We start from the raw sequence: 15,825 nt of genomic DNA on the forward strand, positions 1-15,825 counted from the left end.
TGCTCGGGTGCTCAGTACTAGTAACTAGTGATGAGCGGGCACTACCATGCTCAGGTGCTCAGTACTAGTAACTAGTGATGAGCGGCACTACCATGCTCGGGTGCTCAGTACTCGTAACTAGTGATGGGCAGGCACTACCATGCTCGGGAGCTCAGTACTCGTAACTAGTGATGAGCGGGCACTACCATGCTCAGGGGCTCAGTACTCGTAACTAGTGATGAGCGGGCACTACCATGCTCAGGGGCTCAGTACTCGTAACTAGTGATGAGCGGGCACTACCATGCTCGGGTGCTCAGTACTCGTAACTAGTGATGAGCGGGCACTACCATGGTAGGTGCCTGTAAACAGCAGGCCGGACCCTTGGACAGGCACGACTCGTCTACCTAGTACCCGCTCATCACTAGTTAAGAGTACTGAGCACCCGAGCATGGTAGTGCCCGCTCATCACTAGTTAAGAGTACTGAGAACCCGAGCATGGTCGTGCCCGCTCATCACTAGTTAAGAGTACTGAGAACCCGAGCATGGTAGTGCCCGCTCATCACTAGTTACGAGTACAGGGCACCCGAGCATGGTAGTGCCTGCTCATCACTAGTTACGAGTACAGAGCACCAGAGCATGGTAGTGCCCGCTCATCACTAGTTACGAGTACAGGGCACCCGAGCATGGTAGTGCCTGCTCATCACTAGTTACGAGTACTGAGCACCCGAGCATGGTAGTGCCCGCTCATCACTAGTTACGAGTACTGAGCACCTGAGCATGGTAGTGCCCGCTCATCACTAGTTACGAGTACTGAGCACCCGAGCATGGTAGTGCCCGCTCATCACTAGTTAAGAGTACTGAGCACCCGAACATGGTAGTGCCCGCTCATCACTAGTTACGAGTACTGAGCACCCGAGCATGGTAGTGCCCACTCATCACTAGTTAAGAGTACTGAGCACCCGAACATGGTAGTGCCCGCTCATCACTAGTTACGAGTACTGAGCCCCCGAGCATGGTAGTGCCCGCTCATCACTAGTTACGAGTACTGAGCAGCTGAGCATAGTAGTGCTCACTCACCACTAGTTACGAGTACTGAGCAGCTGAGCATGGTAGTGCCCGCTCATCACTAGTTACGAGTACTGAGCACACGAGCATGGTAGTGCCCGCTCATCACTAGTTAAGAGTACTGAGCACCCGAACATGGTAGTGCCCGCTCATCACTAGTTACGAGTACTGAGCCCCCGAGCATGGTAGTGCCCGCTCATCACTAGTTACGAGTACTGAGCCCCCGAGCATGGTAGTGCCCGCTCATCACTAGTTACCAGTACCGAGCACCTGAGCATGGTAGTGCCCGCTCATCACTAGTTACGAGTACCGAGCAGCTGAGCATGGTAGTGCCCGCTCATCACTAGTTACGAGTACTGAGCAGCTGAGCATGGTAGTGCCCGCTCATCACTAGTTACCACCAGTACTGAGCACCCGAGCATGGTAGTGCTCGCTCATCACTAGTTACCAGTACTGAGCACCTGAGCATGGTAGTGCCCGCTCATCACTAGTTACCACCAGTACTGAGCACCCGAGCATGGTAGTGCCCGCTCATCACTAGTGTACACATCCCCAGCAGCATAAATCAATTTCTTAAAATCTCTTGATCAAGGAGACGTTATGGTAAGTGGGATGTGCCCTACGGTTAGGCCACATTCACACATCAGTTTTTCTTGCACAATCCTTGTTTATCACCTTTAATAGTGAATGGGGCCATTCATTTGTCCGTGCAAAATCGCGGACACGTGTCTAATCTTTATTTCAGTGTTGGATCAAAATCAGCCTTGGAAGTTGAGGTCTGTAAGAAAAAAAAAATAAAAATAAAACTTCATATTTTTTTAACAAGTGAGAAAAACTGATAAAAATCAGATCAAATAATGAAAATCACTGAAGAAGCTTGGTCTGCTTTTCTCGTGCGGGAGAAAAACTGTCATGTGAATGAGGTCTTAGAGCGGATTTGGATGTCCGTGCCAATCATTCTGAGCACGGACCGGCCGCGGCTTTCCCGACTCGAGTGAGACGGTTTCATAGCGCTAGTCTCATTGGATGAGACGCGTACATTCACGTGTGACTGCGCAAAAAAGAAAATCAGATCCCATACGATCACCGATTAATGGAAACCGATCATGTACATTTTAAAATGTTGATGTAGAAAAACGGATGTACGCAGATGACAATATAGATGAAAATCGCCCCTCTCCATTGTTCACACCCCGGCCTTATATAGATTGCACCTAAAACACAAAGCGCGCCCCGACCTCTGCAGCATAAATCGACATTCGCCACATTTCAAATCCTCAGTACGCAAATTTCTGCAGCAGATTTTTTTTTTTTTTTACAGCGTGGGATTGACATGGATTGAACACGTAGCGGAAAATCGGCTCCATTTACTCTACGTAGGATCACACCCTCAGGCTACCTGCACGCGGAGCTGTGGATTATCTGCGCCTAAGTTTTACCGCTTGCAGATTTTTGTGGACATTTGTAGCGGATTACACTCAGTGAATTGCAAAAAGGGGCAGACCTGCAAAAAAAGGGGGGGACATATGCAAAAAAAAAAGGGGGAGATCTGCTAAAACAAGGGGGACATATGCAAAAAAAGGGGGGACATTGCTAAAAAACAAAAAGGAAGATCTGCAAAAAAAAGGGCAACATATGCAAATAAAAAAGGGGACATATGCAAAAATAAAATGGAGATCTGCAAAAAAAGGGCAACATATGCAAATAAAAAAGGGGACATATGCAAATAAAAAAGGGGACATATGTAAAAATAAAATGGAGATCTGCAAAAAAAAGGGGGGGACATATGCAAAAAAAGGGGGGAGATCTGCTAAAAAAAGGGGACATATGCAAAAAAAGGAAACATGCAAAAAAAAAAAAGGTGACATCTGCAAAAAATGGTGACATATGCAAAAAAATGGGGGGACATATGCCAAAAAAAGGAGGGACATCTGCAAAAAAAGGGGAGATCTGCAAGAAGAAAGGGGGACATATGCAAAATTAAGGGGGTACATATGCAAAAATAAGGCGGAGATCTGCAAAAAAAAAAAAAAAAAGAATTGACGAGATGCGGATTTTAACATCCACCGGTGGCAAACTTCTGTAACCTTGGTACTACTTTACGCTGCGGATTATCATCCCTGTGATATTGGTGACGGTGTCTTCATATGGTTTTCTATATTTACCTTCCAAGGTCATTTTTCACTTTCACTACATATAATAGGAAATCCATGCACAAACCTATAGAGGAGGATTGCAGGAGTCCCCTCCAGCACCTCAGAGGTTAAGCTCACCTGGCTGCTGTTCACACCAGACTCCTCCCTTGTAGGGCTGTGATGGATTTCCTAGCAGACACAGCCAGCTGCAGGCGGTAGGACCCAGTGGTCATCTAGAGAGGCACAGAGGGAGACACAGAGAGGCTGCTGGAGAAAGGAAGAGCAGGAGGAGGAGGATCACTCTGTGCAAAAGGGAGGAAGACACATTATTACATTCTGCAAGCAGAGAGGAAGAGGAACACAAGCAGCCAGCACTGCTGGGGAGGGAAGGAAGCAGCTGATCTCTGCACCAAGGATGAGCCAGGGCTGAGGACTGCACCCAGCAAGGTGACAGCAGAAAGCAACAGATCCTCCCATCCCTCCATGCAATCAATGGGCTGAATCTGCAGCAACAGCAGCAGCAAGACTACAAGCAGCAGCAGCCCTCTCCTTCCCCTCTTCCTCCTCCTCCTCCCTCTCCCCCTCTCTCTGTCTGCTCTCTCCTCTCCTCCCCCCTCCTTCCTTCTTTCCTCTCCCTTCCCTCTCATGCTCCCCTCGGTGATGGTGAGGCTTCAGCTGGCTGCAATCCACCACTAGGCCCTGTGGCTCTCCTTCTCCTGCAGGCAAAGCTGCTGTGCACCTCTTTGCATCCATGTAAGTGACTTGCCCCCTCCCCTCTTCCGTTTTATGTCTTATGATGCATGCACACACCCTGTAGTAGCATCAACACCAAATGCTGCAAGAGCCAGTCCACATGCCCATCTTCTCCCCCATCCTATGCCCATTTTATGCTCCCATAGGCCCAGTCTATAGGTGGTCCATACATTGCCACTGCCCCCCTCCCTGTCCCTGGATTACATGTGGCAGGGTGGATTTTTGGACTGCTTTTGCTGTGGCTGGAGTCAGCAGTCTGCATGGTTTCCCCTTACACCAGTCATCCATTGACAGTAATACATTGTATCCTGTTTGTGCTGCTGATACATTGTTTGTAAATAAACCCCTTTCTGATGCATTGTCCCATGTATCCATTGTTCTAGAGCTGCCTAATTTATATTCTCATCGTTCTAAACCCCTTTTTTTTTTTTTTTTTGCAGCTAGTTTAATGCTATCAGTTGAATGCACCCCTCCCAATTATGCCCACTTCCTGCGTACACCCTGTAATATGTATGGCTGTGCTAATGTGCCACATCCCACTCCGGCCTGTGCACCACCAGCCGGCTAATGTGGAGCACAACCATTGCTGCTGGTACCCAGCCTTCTAGGAATACCGGCAGCCGGTGTGTGACACAACCCAATGTATCTTGCAGGTATTTGGAGGCCTATGTTTAACCCCGACACTGCCAAGGGGTCACTTAATAAGCTCCGAGGGGTGTTCTCATAGCATTATGGGATTTCATGTTCTAGTTGTGAAGTGATGGACATGTTTTGCCGTAATGCTGTCAAAACATAATTGCATTATAAAAATATACAGTGGACCCTTGGATTAGGAGCTTAATTTGTTCCGGGATTTTGCTCTTAAACCAAGTTACTCTTATATCAAAGCAAATTTTCCCATAGGAAATAATTGAAACGCAGACAATTCGTTCCACAACCCAAAAATATTTACTGCATTTATACAAACTTATTACAGTAATATAAAATAATGTCCTGTATTCATATAAAATTATTACAGTGCACCAATACAAAACTGTACAGTATAAAACTAATTAAAGCGCACTGTAGCTTACAAAAGAATTGGTGTGTGCGAGGTACAGTATAAGCAATGTGCTGCATTGGGTAGCCGAAAGAGTACAATACTGTATCCACAAATGCAAATTGATAGACATGCTATATAGTATATACTGTATTGTGCAATGGTATACTGTGTACAGTACATATGTACAGAAAGTTACCGTAAGAGCGCGGTGAAGGACAGAATCGGAAGTGTGCACGGTGAGGATTTGCTCTTCTTGCAAAGCATTGCTCTTAAACCAAGTTATAAATTTGTAAAAAGCTTTGCTTGTTTTGCAAAACACTCTCAAACCAAGTTACTCTTAATTCAAGGTTCCACTGTATATATAATTTGCATCTTATTGAGAAGCAGTAATGCTCAGGTGAGAGCCGTGAGGCTCCGCAGGTGTGCAGGATCAGTCCTCCCCGGGCCCTGACCGCCTGCAGCTGGGACTTGTAGTCCTGAAAATACAAAAGGTTGGTGACAACGGCTAAATATTCTATCAGAACTTCTACAACACACAGTAAGGCCCTGTGCGCACGCTGCGTTTTTCGGTGCAGTTTGTGCCACAAAAGTACATGCCTTTTCTTTCACAGCAAAGTCTATGAGAATTCTGAAGTGCTGTGCGCACGTTGCTTTTTTTTTTTTTCCCGTGCAGAAAAAAAAGCAGAATTGCATTTCTTTGTGCGTTTTGCCATTGATTACACCCAAAAAAAACGCATGGGGAAAAAATGCACCAAAACGCTGCAAAAAAAAGCATGCGCTTTCTGGATGTGCTTTTCTGTCACAAGGTGCATTTTTTAGGTGCAGCTAATTTTCTGCAGCGTGTGCACATAGCCTAAGGCTGGGTACACACAGTGCGTTTTTATTATTATTTATTTATAGTGCAGTTTTGTTACAAAACTAAGTAATTCCTTATAATAGCAAAGTCAATGACAATCCTGATGTTTTGTGCACATGCTGTTTTTTTTTGGTTTTTTTTTCCCTTGCAGATTTGGTGCAGAAATATTCTTGGTGCATTTTTCCACTCCAGAATGCATCAAAGACACATGCAAAATCGCGCCAAGAAAAGCAGATTTGGTGCAGAAATTTCTGCAACCAAATGCTCAGTGTCCAAACCAAATTCTGCAACCAAAATACTCAGCACCTTACCTAAAGACTTATTCACACTGTGTTGTGCCATTTTATTATTTTTACCTTATTTATAAATTTTATAATTTTCTTTTTTTTTTTGGGGGGGGGGGGAGGGGGGAATTTAGACCCATTGTGTTTGCAGATTTTGTTATTTATTTCTTTATTATTGTATTGTGTGTGTGTGTGTGTGTGTGTGTGTATGTGTGTGTGTATGTATGTGTGTGTGTGTGTGTGTGTGTGTATATATATATATATATATATATATATATATATATATATATATATATATATATATATATATATATATATATATATATATATATATATATATATATTACACACACACACACACACACACACACACACACACACACACACACACACACAACAATCTATAAAAAAAAGTTCTAAATATATTAGGGCAAAAAGGAAAAAAAAAAATTTAAGGACAAACTAAAAAAAAATAAAAATATATAAAATTATATATATATATATATATATATATATATATTACACACACACACACACACACACACACACACACACACACACACACACACAACAATCTATAAAAAAAAGTTCTAAATATATTAGGGCAAAAAGGAAAAAAAAAAATTTAAGGACAAACTAAAAAAAAATAAAAATATATAAAATTATATATATATATATATATATATATATATATATAATTTTATATATTTTTATTTTTTTTTAGTTTGTCCTTAAATTTTTTTTTTTCCTTTTTGCCCTAATATATTTAGAACTTTTTTTTATAGATTGTTGTGTGTGTGTGTGTGTGTGTGTGTGTGTGTGTGTGTGTGTAATATATATATATATATATATATATATAATTTTATATATTTTTATTTTTTTTTTTAGTTTGTCCTTAAATTTTTTTTTCCTTTTTGCCCTAATATATTTAGAACTTTTTTTTATAGATTTAAAATAAAAGAATATATTGGGACAAAAGGAAAAAAGATATATGTATATTATATAAACAGAAAAAAGGGCCATCTGAAAGAGTTGCCTCAGGCCGGGGCTACACGGTGACGCACAACAGCAGTTTTCTGAAAAGTCGTGTGACCAAAAACAATCGTACGACGCCTGTGACTTGTGTAACGACTGTTTTAGTTCTCTGATTTGCTGTAAATTAAGTAGCCATATTGCAGACGGGATCGCAACGCAACAGAAGAACGTTACATAACATCCAATGTTGCGTGTTGTCTGTGATTTCAGTGCTGCGCGATGTCTCCATGTTTTTCACACCGGTCAGTCGCTCCTGATTCTTTAAAAGCCCACAAGTGACGCGCATCTCGCCACTAGTCTTATTCCAGTTAGTGACTGGAGTAAGACTTGTGACATAAGGAACGCAGCGAGGGTAGCCACACTCCCGCCCTTCTCCGGCTCTTCCTACTTTTCCAGAACTGGGTGAGAACGCCATCAATTGCAAAATGTTAGTGCGGAATTTTGGCAAAATTTTGAGAGTTCTCAAACCTTTTTTTTTTTCTTGTGTAAAAGCTTTGAATTTTGCCTATCGGGAATGGTTCCAAACTGTGTGATGCTTCTTAGTAATGCTGGCATATTCAGTCTCAGACTTTAGGTACCGCAGTATGTTTGCCCTACCATCCTCCGCCTTGGAAACCCTTCTTTCGACCATAAAGAGTGATGGAAGGCTTTGATGGTACAATGATATCCTTGACCCCAAGCTGTCACTCTTCCACCCCAAGCCTACATTATTGGGCCCCCCCCCCCCCCCCCTTGTTCTCCTTAGCCAATCACTATTTTTACCCTACCATCCTCAGCATTGAAAACCCTTCTTTCGACCAGAAAAAATGAAGGCATGGACTGTACAAGGATGTCCTCGACCCCCAAGCTGTCACTCTTCCACCCCAGATCTTCATGTTTGGGTCCTTTCTCTCCTCTTGTTCTGCATAGCCAACCGGTGTTTTTGAAAAACCATTTAGAAGACTATAACCAGACGTATTACTAATGTCATCTAACATTTATTTTCCCTTTGCTTTAACTCCCCCTCCCCAAGGCAAAAAAACTGAAAGTAGTCAAGTGAGTGATGACTAACTTGTAAAACATTCGCTTGTTGAAATTAGAAACATAAATGGCCGGCTTGATTGTAATGATTAAAAAGAGAGAATTCCCAACAGTCAATAAAACTTTTTAGGACATTTTTCGGGTGGACGGTTCACGTAGGTTTAGAATCTCGTAAACAAGCCTCTAAACTGGACCATCTTCTAGAATTGTTCTCTCGTGAAACCACAACTCCCGGCATAGACATCTGCAGGCATATTGGGAGTCGATGTCCAGGTTTTCCAGAATAGATCTTCCAGGTTATGAAGTGGTTGACTAGCCCAGGTATGCTGGGAGTTGTAGTTCTTCAGCGTCTGATAATGTGACTTTATTCTTCCTACCTTTTTCGTTATTGTCATCTTGTATGTTAAACCACCGGTCTGATGACCTAGATTCTTATCATTGTGTTTTTTCAGGTCATTAGACCCATAAATAGGCTGAGATTTACAGATAGAGAAGAATATGCACGTATTACCGTAAACTCTCCATGGAAGATGTCCGAGTGACTGATAAATCTGCCATAAGGTTCTTTTTTAACTTGAGAGTTCGTCTCCTTTCTACTAATCGGCGGCGCTAAATCTTTTTTGGCACCGCTGATCGGATAAGAGCCGCCGTCTCTGCTCACCGTCCAAATGGCTGTATTCAGAATTCTGCTCCTCGTGTAACCAGAATGCGAGATATCCAGGATTGTAGGTTCAGGCGCCGGCACACCCTACGTATGTTTTATCTCCTTTTAAAGGGGTTGTTCACTATTTGGACAACCCCCTTGTCATCCCCTTTCTTCGTCCACGTAAAAATAAATAAGCCTATACTCTTCTCCCGGGCTGGCCGTGGCTTCAGCGATTGTCTGAAGCTGTGTTCCCGGTTCCCACGTGACATTGGTCATGGGACTCTAGTGTCATAATCCGCTTCTGGTGCATGTCTCTCCGCCTTCGGATATTTCAGCAGGATGTGAGCGCAGCGCTGACTTCCTGCTAAAACGCTGACGTTTGTCTCTCCGCCTTCGGACATTTGAGCAGGATGTGAGCGCAGCGCTGACTTCCTGCTAAAACGCTGACGTTTGTCTCTCCGCCTTCGGACATTTGAGCAGGATGTGAGCGCAGCGCTGACTTCCTGCTCAAATGTTTGAAGGTGGGGAGGGGAAAACCAGTACTGATTGGTGTTGGGGCTTGTGTGTCATATCATGTTTGCATCGGGAACTTGGCTTCAGACTTCGCTGGAACCACGGCCGCACCGGAGGTGAGTATAGGCTTATCTTATTTATACGGGGGCGAACAAGGGGAATGAGAATGGGTTCACTAAGTAGTGGACAACCCCTATCAAGGTGGTCATAGAAGAGATCTAACCGTAAAAATAGGATTCAGACTCCAGTAACTAATTGCACGTCAAAATGGAACGGCCGGCTTAGATGACCCCCCCCCCCCCCCAACTCGTATTCCGTAGTCCCGTGATTAGGACCCAGTCTAAGTCATAAAGTGACTCTTCTAGCGCAAAGCTGATTTGCTTTCCCTTTTATTTAGGATGTGTCGTTCACCCTCCCCCCCCCCCCCCCCCCCTCCTCTCCCAATATCTTCGGTATTTCTCCTTCTGTGAAAGTTGGTGGTGGTCACCTGCTTTCCCGGTCTCCAGAATGGTTGGTTGGTTTTGCTGTAACGCACCCCCCTCCCCTCTTCCACAGCAATGTGGATTTTACCTTTTGAGACAATGACCACCCCCCCTCCCTGCCCGTTACCCTTGGATGGTAACTAATTGTAAATGCAGCTAATATATGGATATGAAGATCTCCTCTAAGTGGCATTTGGCCTCATGTAGGGACACGTTTGCCCAGTGGCTTCCTTATGATGTGAAGTGCGTGGGTTCATCGTTCCCATTATGGCCTACAATGGCCCTCAGCCACACGATGTGACGTCTCCTCCCGCATGTGACTCCACTTACACTGTAAGAAAACACATTGTGTGAAACGTAGTCACGTGCGTTGCATAATTTTATTAAAGGGGTGGGGGGTACTCGGTTCCCTCCACTATTTGCATGAAGACTTTTCCTCTGACGTGATCCATCATCCGTTTGAATGGTCACCGTATAGATATGTAGTAAATAAATTTGATTGTTGCAGCCTATATTATACTCCAGAGCTGCATTCAAAATGCTGCTGACTTCAGAGCTGAAATCTCCTCCAATCCATCTTTGCTTGCTGAATTTCTCTCACTACGACATATGTAATCTCTATACATTAACTATACATGGAAATCTAGCTGTAATGCCCCATTATAAAGGCTAAGCTTCTTAGAGGTGTCTTCTGTAGGCAGGCTTGCTGACTGTTTCCCATCTCCTAAGCTTTCTTTAAAGACTAGGAGAAATGTCTGTCAGTACTGGTTACATTTACACCCTCTTAAAGGGACATCTTAACCCGGCCATATACCTTACATAACACATTAGTCTGACCACGATATACTCCGAAATCCAGCTACCCCTTCACATGCACGCTTGGCATGTCCTTTAGAGGAGAATAGTCTGTTAACTGCCTGTCTCCCTTAAAGGCGAAAAATTGGTCAAAAAAAAAAAAAAAATCAACTTTGGTCACCACTAAATTGGCAAGTTCAGCCAACTTACATCTAATATGTATGAGGACCCAAAAAATACTTTTAGCCACAGGATAGGTCAAAAAAGACCTAACATTTCTGGGCTCTCTGGATTACCATGAACCCTTTATGACTACTTACCTATAGACTATATATCTGGTGTAAATGCCGCTGTTCTCCTGAATCCGGCGTGCTTTTTCTTCAGTTCCTGCGACTCTCCATTCCTGAGATATGACCCTCTATACAAATCTTAGCCAACCAGGTGTGGTTTCTAAAAAATAAACGCCCACAAAAGAGTTGGATCACTCCCACTTGGCTAAAAAGATGAAATGCATTCATAAAAAAAAAAAAAAAAAAAGAGATGGTCATATCTCCGGAACGGAGAGGCGCAGGAAGAAAAGAAAAACATCGCCGGATTCAGGAGAACAGCGGCTTTTACACCAGATAATTTACATAAATATGTAATTTTATTAACAGGGCTTCTTTAAGGGAGCCATAGATATTGGATACCTGTAATATACACATTATTCTTGTACAACCTTTCCATGTTATTTGACTATTATGGTGGGAGGTGAGCAGTTCATGGAGACCTCGTACGTACCGTGGGTCAACTATGAACTGGCCGATATGATCTAGGTGTCCATATTTCTGACGGTTGCATTTGTTTACTTTTATTTTATTATGATTTTTGAGCGCAGGTTCTCATGGCCAGGAGCTTGTGGACACCAGACTAGGTGGTGATGCTCCATGATTGTCAGCAGCTGGAAGACTGGCACAAACCGCACTCCCGGCTATTGTGGCAGCCAATGGCGGTATGATTTGCCGCTGTTTACTGAGGAAGCTCTTGAGGGTTCTGACGGGCAGTAAAAATATAATGATGTTCTATGAGCAAAAATGATTTAAATGAGATCTGTTTAATCTGATGGAAACGTCATGGAGAGCGTATTTACTGTACACAAGTTTGGTATTTGTTCAGCGTTCGTGCAAACATTTACCAGCCGAACGTAGCACAATAGACGTGATGTGCGGCCATTGTGACCGGGACGGAAACCCAACTTTTGTTGGAGTCGGGGGCTTGAGAAAAAAAAAGTCTTGGAGCAGATGACATTATACATGGATGTCATCATCCATTTTTATGTAAGTTTACTTATACACCTCTGTTTTCCAGTTCAGAAAATTATATATAAAGGGGTTCTCTGCTGCCTCTTCGGCAGGTTAGGGTCAACTATGATGTTTCACCGCCGAGGGTCTTCTGGGACAAATTTACCTTGGCCAGACGCGTGTCCATGCAACGTTGTTTGCACCCAATGCAGAAGTGAGGAGTTTTCTTGCCTTATTTATGTGTGATGGAAAGTTTTACAATTTCCTAATAGTTTCGAATCTTCAATTTTTTTTTTTTATTTTTATTTTTTTTTCTTGTTTAAGATCTCTTCAGCTTGAAACTTAAAGGGCTAAAGTAACCAAGAAATGGCTTTGAAGGAGAAGACAATGTAACAAGGTTTCTTGGGTCTCCTTTTAGCCTAACTTTGGTCTTGTGACTTAAGTTTGACATCTGTTCCTTTTTTGGGGCCATTTGTGTTTTTTTTTTTTTTTTTTTGTTTGTTTTTTTTTTTTTACTTAAGACTCTACAGGCACTTTAGGTCTTTGCTAACTTCTTTTCTCTCCTTTTCCCTTTTAGAGACAAGTTACCTTTTTGCTGCTATAGTTTTTCCCTCAAAAACTTGGTGACAAACATCTACTGGGTGACCTTGCCGTCATTATGAATGAAGTAGCGATTGTAAAAGAAGGTTGGCTTCACAAACGAGGTAAGAAAGCCTTGGCTAGATGTTTAACTTCATGTATATGTTTTGGATGGGCATTGACGGCCTAATGAAGAATGTTGGTATCTTAAAAAGTATTGACTGGAAAGGTCCAGAAAGTCCAAGTTATAGTGCTGATCCAAAGGGAAAGGAAAACCTTCTGCTAAGAAATTGCCGTAGGTGGGAAGAAAAAAATTCCCAGCCAAAAAAGACTTTGGCTCAACGGCCGGTCTCCACTATCGTAGCTAGTAATATTGCAACTTATGATACTCCTTGTGATGGGGATGGAAGGTGTTATCAATGTATTGAATAATTTTAGCTGCATAATGTTTTGTCTAAAATTTTAACTAGGCTCTCTCATCCATAACCATTGAGTGCCACCAGCATCCACAGAGAAAAGACCCAATCCTTTGTAGACTTGGTCGTCAACTCTGTTGGACAACGTGGATCTACCAACGTGGCCCTCATGCAACGTTTTGGATTTGGTTCTACTAGGAGAAGATCAATGGGTCATGGACGTGTGGAGGAGAAGACCACTAGTTTGCTGTACACTTCTCTTGCTTGTACTTTGGTTGTTCTCCCCCATACTGTTAAAGATAGTTGTATTATTATGTAGATCCATTGAAACTTCGTAGCCAATGCACAAGTAGTGGTGGTGTCACCAGAAAATACCACTGGCTTTTTGTTTCAGTTGAGGGGTGAGTTATCTCCTATAACGAAGGACAACTTTTTAAAGCCCGCACAATACACATTAGACTAAATGTTGGCTGAACTTGACGATTTCAAAAGGTTTTGACCAACTGCCCAATGTGTCTGGGGGGCCATGGACAACTGATTGTCCAAGTAGTTAAGGATCCGGCATGTCTAATTTAGGACTGCCGATCTTTTTGTTCTGAGATAAGCCATCAACCGAGATGTCTCAGTGGCTCTCCAATGGAGAACACAGGAACCTGGTTTTGGCCAACTGGGGCATCTCATGTTTGTGGCTCTCTTAAGTATTTGAGTACCATTAGGATGGTTGTTTTACTTTAGACAACTCCTTCTCTTATCCTCTTTAGCTAGAAGAGTATAAGAAAACGGCATTCTTAGGTAGTGATTTTTGTTGTTGCTCCGTCTCCATTTTGAAAGACAGTTTGACCTTGCGTTCCATGGACAATGGAAAGAGAGAGAAAATGGCAAACTGGACTGTCGGGAACCTTTGCCCTGACCATCCAAGGCTGGAAACTTGGGTGGGCAGTGTTTTTGTTTCTCCTGCAAAAAATGGGTTGTAAATTCAAAGAGTTATCGTTCCTGGGGATTGGAGACAACTACTTTCAAAGTTTAATAGCCACTGATAAATCTTGGATACGAGTTGTGTGAACCTGCAGGATGGCTGACCATCTAATGTGTATGGGGGGGGGGCCCTCCCATCTTTCCCCCAACTTATACGGGATAGAAAGGTCTAACCTTTGGAATTTCATTGTCTGTAGGACAGGTCTCTGGCAGCACCCCTCTCTTAGACGATAGGAGCGCTTGGCTAAGTAAAGGGTTACTGTGTATGGGGGTGAGGGAGCTGTCGGCTGAGCAATCGTTTGGCTGACAGTCATCTACTGTGTCCTGTCAATGTCAGCCATCCAAGGTCTCATGATGTAATGGTGCTCCTTGCTTTTGGTACTTGAGACTTTATGGGACTTTTTTTTTAGGACTTGTGATATTTTGAGAGAAATCGGGACCTGGAGTGAAATATTGATGTATAATATAGGATCCGCTGGAATTCCTCTGTTACTTGCTGGTATCTGTTGGTGAGGCATGTTCACCCATGATGACTAGCTAGCAAGGACATTACAACCATAGTTCTGTAAATCCAAAATGAATGGACGCCACCTTTGTCGATCTTCTGCCCAATAAAACACAATATTCATTCCAAATGCTGATGTTCAAGTAGAAAATTCTGCAACATCCAAGTTGTTTTCATTGATACCAGTCCATAAGAAAGGTCAAAAATTGATTTATTGGTGTCCATGTAGACCATGTTAAGTTGGGACGATTGTATGTTCTTTATTTGAATGAACTTGTAGTGACATTGCCCATAGGAGCATGTCCTCGCGTAGAGTAGGGTCCGGAGCAGATGGCATCCACTAAAGTGACCACCACTCTTAAAATATAGAAGTATGCCTTGCTAGGGTTGTCAATGACTAGGACTACTCTTCATCATGGTGTCTCTAACTGAAGGGAGATTTTGTGATTAGAAAACCACTTATGACCTGGTTTTTATGTAGGTAAATCAGTGATTTGCTTTGCTCGAGCTTGGTACTCTGGTTTATCCATACAGAACGACTCGAGCAATTATTGAAAATCATCCGGAGGTGGTGAAAACCCTTTGATAACTAGAGAAGTGTTTGTGACTGGGTGCGAACAGTGGTGTTCACATGTACCTCCAAAGTCTTGAAGCTTTTCTCACTTTGTGAAGGAGATACCTTGAGAATTCTGTGTGGGAAGTTCTGTAGCTGACAACGAGCGGCGGCGGTGTAATGTGAGGGCAGTCGTGATGAGACGTCTGATCATGATCTTGTATTGTCACTTGCTTATAAATTTCTGTTCTATTTAGACATTAACCACTCACTAAAACTGGGTCAAGATTGCCACACTTGCGTTGTAAAATATGGGGTCTTGGTCAACAAGATGACTAAGGTCTTCTACTTGTTTTTAGACGTGTCTCTCGTTTCAAAATCCACCGCCGTCTAGGATTATGAAGGGGTACATTATGTTTCCTAATGGTTTCAAGGCCCCCCCATACACATTTCATGAAAGTTTACCAAACCAGATAGTTTTGTTGGGACTCTCCTATGATCTGATTTGTATGGTTCCTCCTGATGCTTACCCCAATGGGCAGTGGTGTAACTAAAGTCTCATGGGCCGTGGTGCAAAGTTTGAGCCTGGACCTCCCCTGTATGCTCGTCAGATGTATGGGCCATTGTAGGATTCTAAATCCTATAAAGATATAAAGTTGCCACCCCACCATCCTTCATTGTGTAGTAATGTCCCCATGCTGCCATCCCATCATGGCCCTATCCTGGTGTATGACCCCAATCATTGCTCTAGCCTGGTATATAGTTCCCCATCCTGGTGAATATAGTTTCCCATCCTTGTATACATGTTCCCATCATGGCCCCATCCTGGTATATAGCCCTATCCTGGTATGTCCCAAGCATGCCCTTATCCTGGTATATAGCTATCCCATCCTGTTACATAGCCCCTCCTTC

The 15,825-nt window shown here is 43.1% G+C and overlaps 1 protein-coding gene across 1 annotated transcript in view; it reads left to right on the plus strand.

The window, feature by feature from the left end:
- Positions 1-3,355: 3,355 nt before the first annotated feature.
- Positions 3,356-15,825, plus strand: part of AKT1 (AKT serine/threonine kinase 1) — a 137,167-nt gene continuing 124,697 nt past the window's right edge. The window contains exons 1-2 of the mRNA XM_075331120.1: positions 3,356-3,932; positions 12,463-12,589. Of these exons, the coding sequence (XP_075187235.1) occupies positions 12,544-12,589 (46 nt within the window). The 5' untranslated portion in view covers positions 3,356-3,932; positions 12,463-12,543. The remainder of the gene's footprint in view (positions 3,933-12,462; positions 12,590-15,825) is intronic.

This window comes from Anomaloglossus baeobatrachus, chromosome 12 (genome assembly GCF_048569485.1).
Source record: "Anomaloglossus baeobatrachus isolate aAnoBae1 chromosome 12, aAnoBae1.hap1, whole genome shotgun sequence".
NCBI classification, from domain to species: domain Eukaryota; kingdom Metazoa; phylum Chordata; class Amphibia; order Anura; family Aromobatidae; genus Anomaloglossus; species Anomaloglossus baeobatrachus.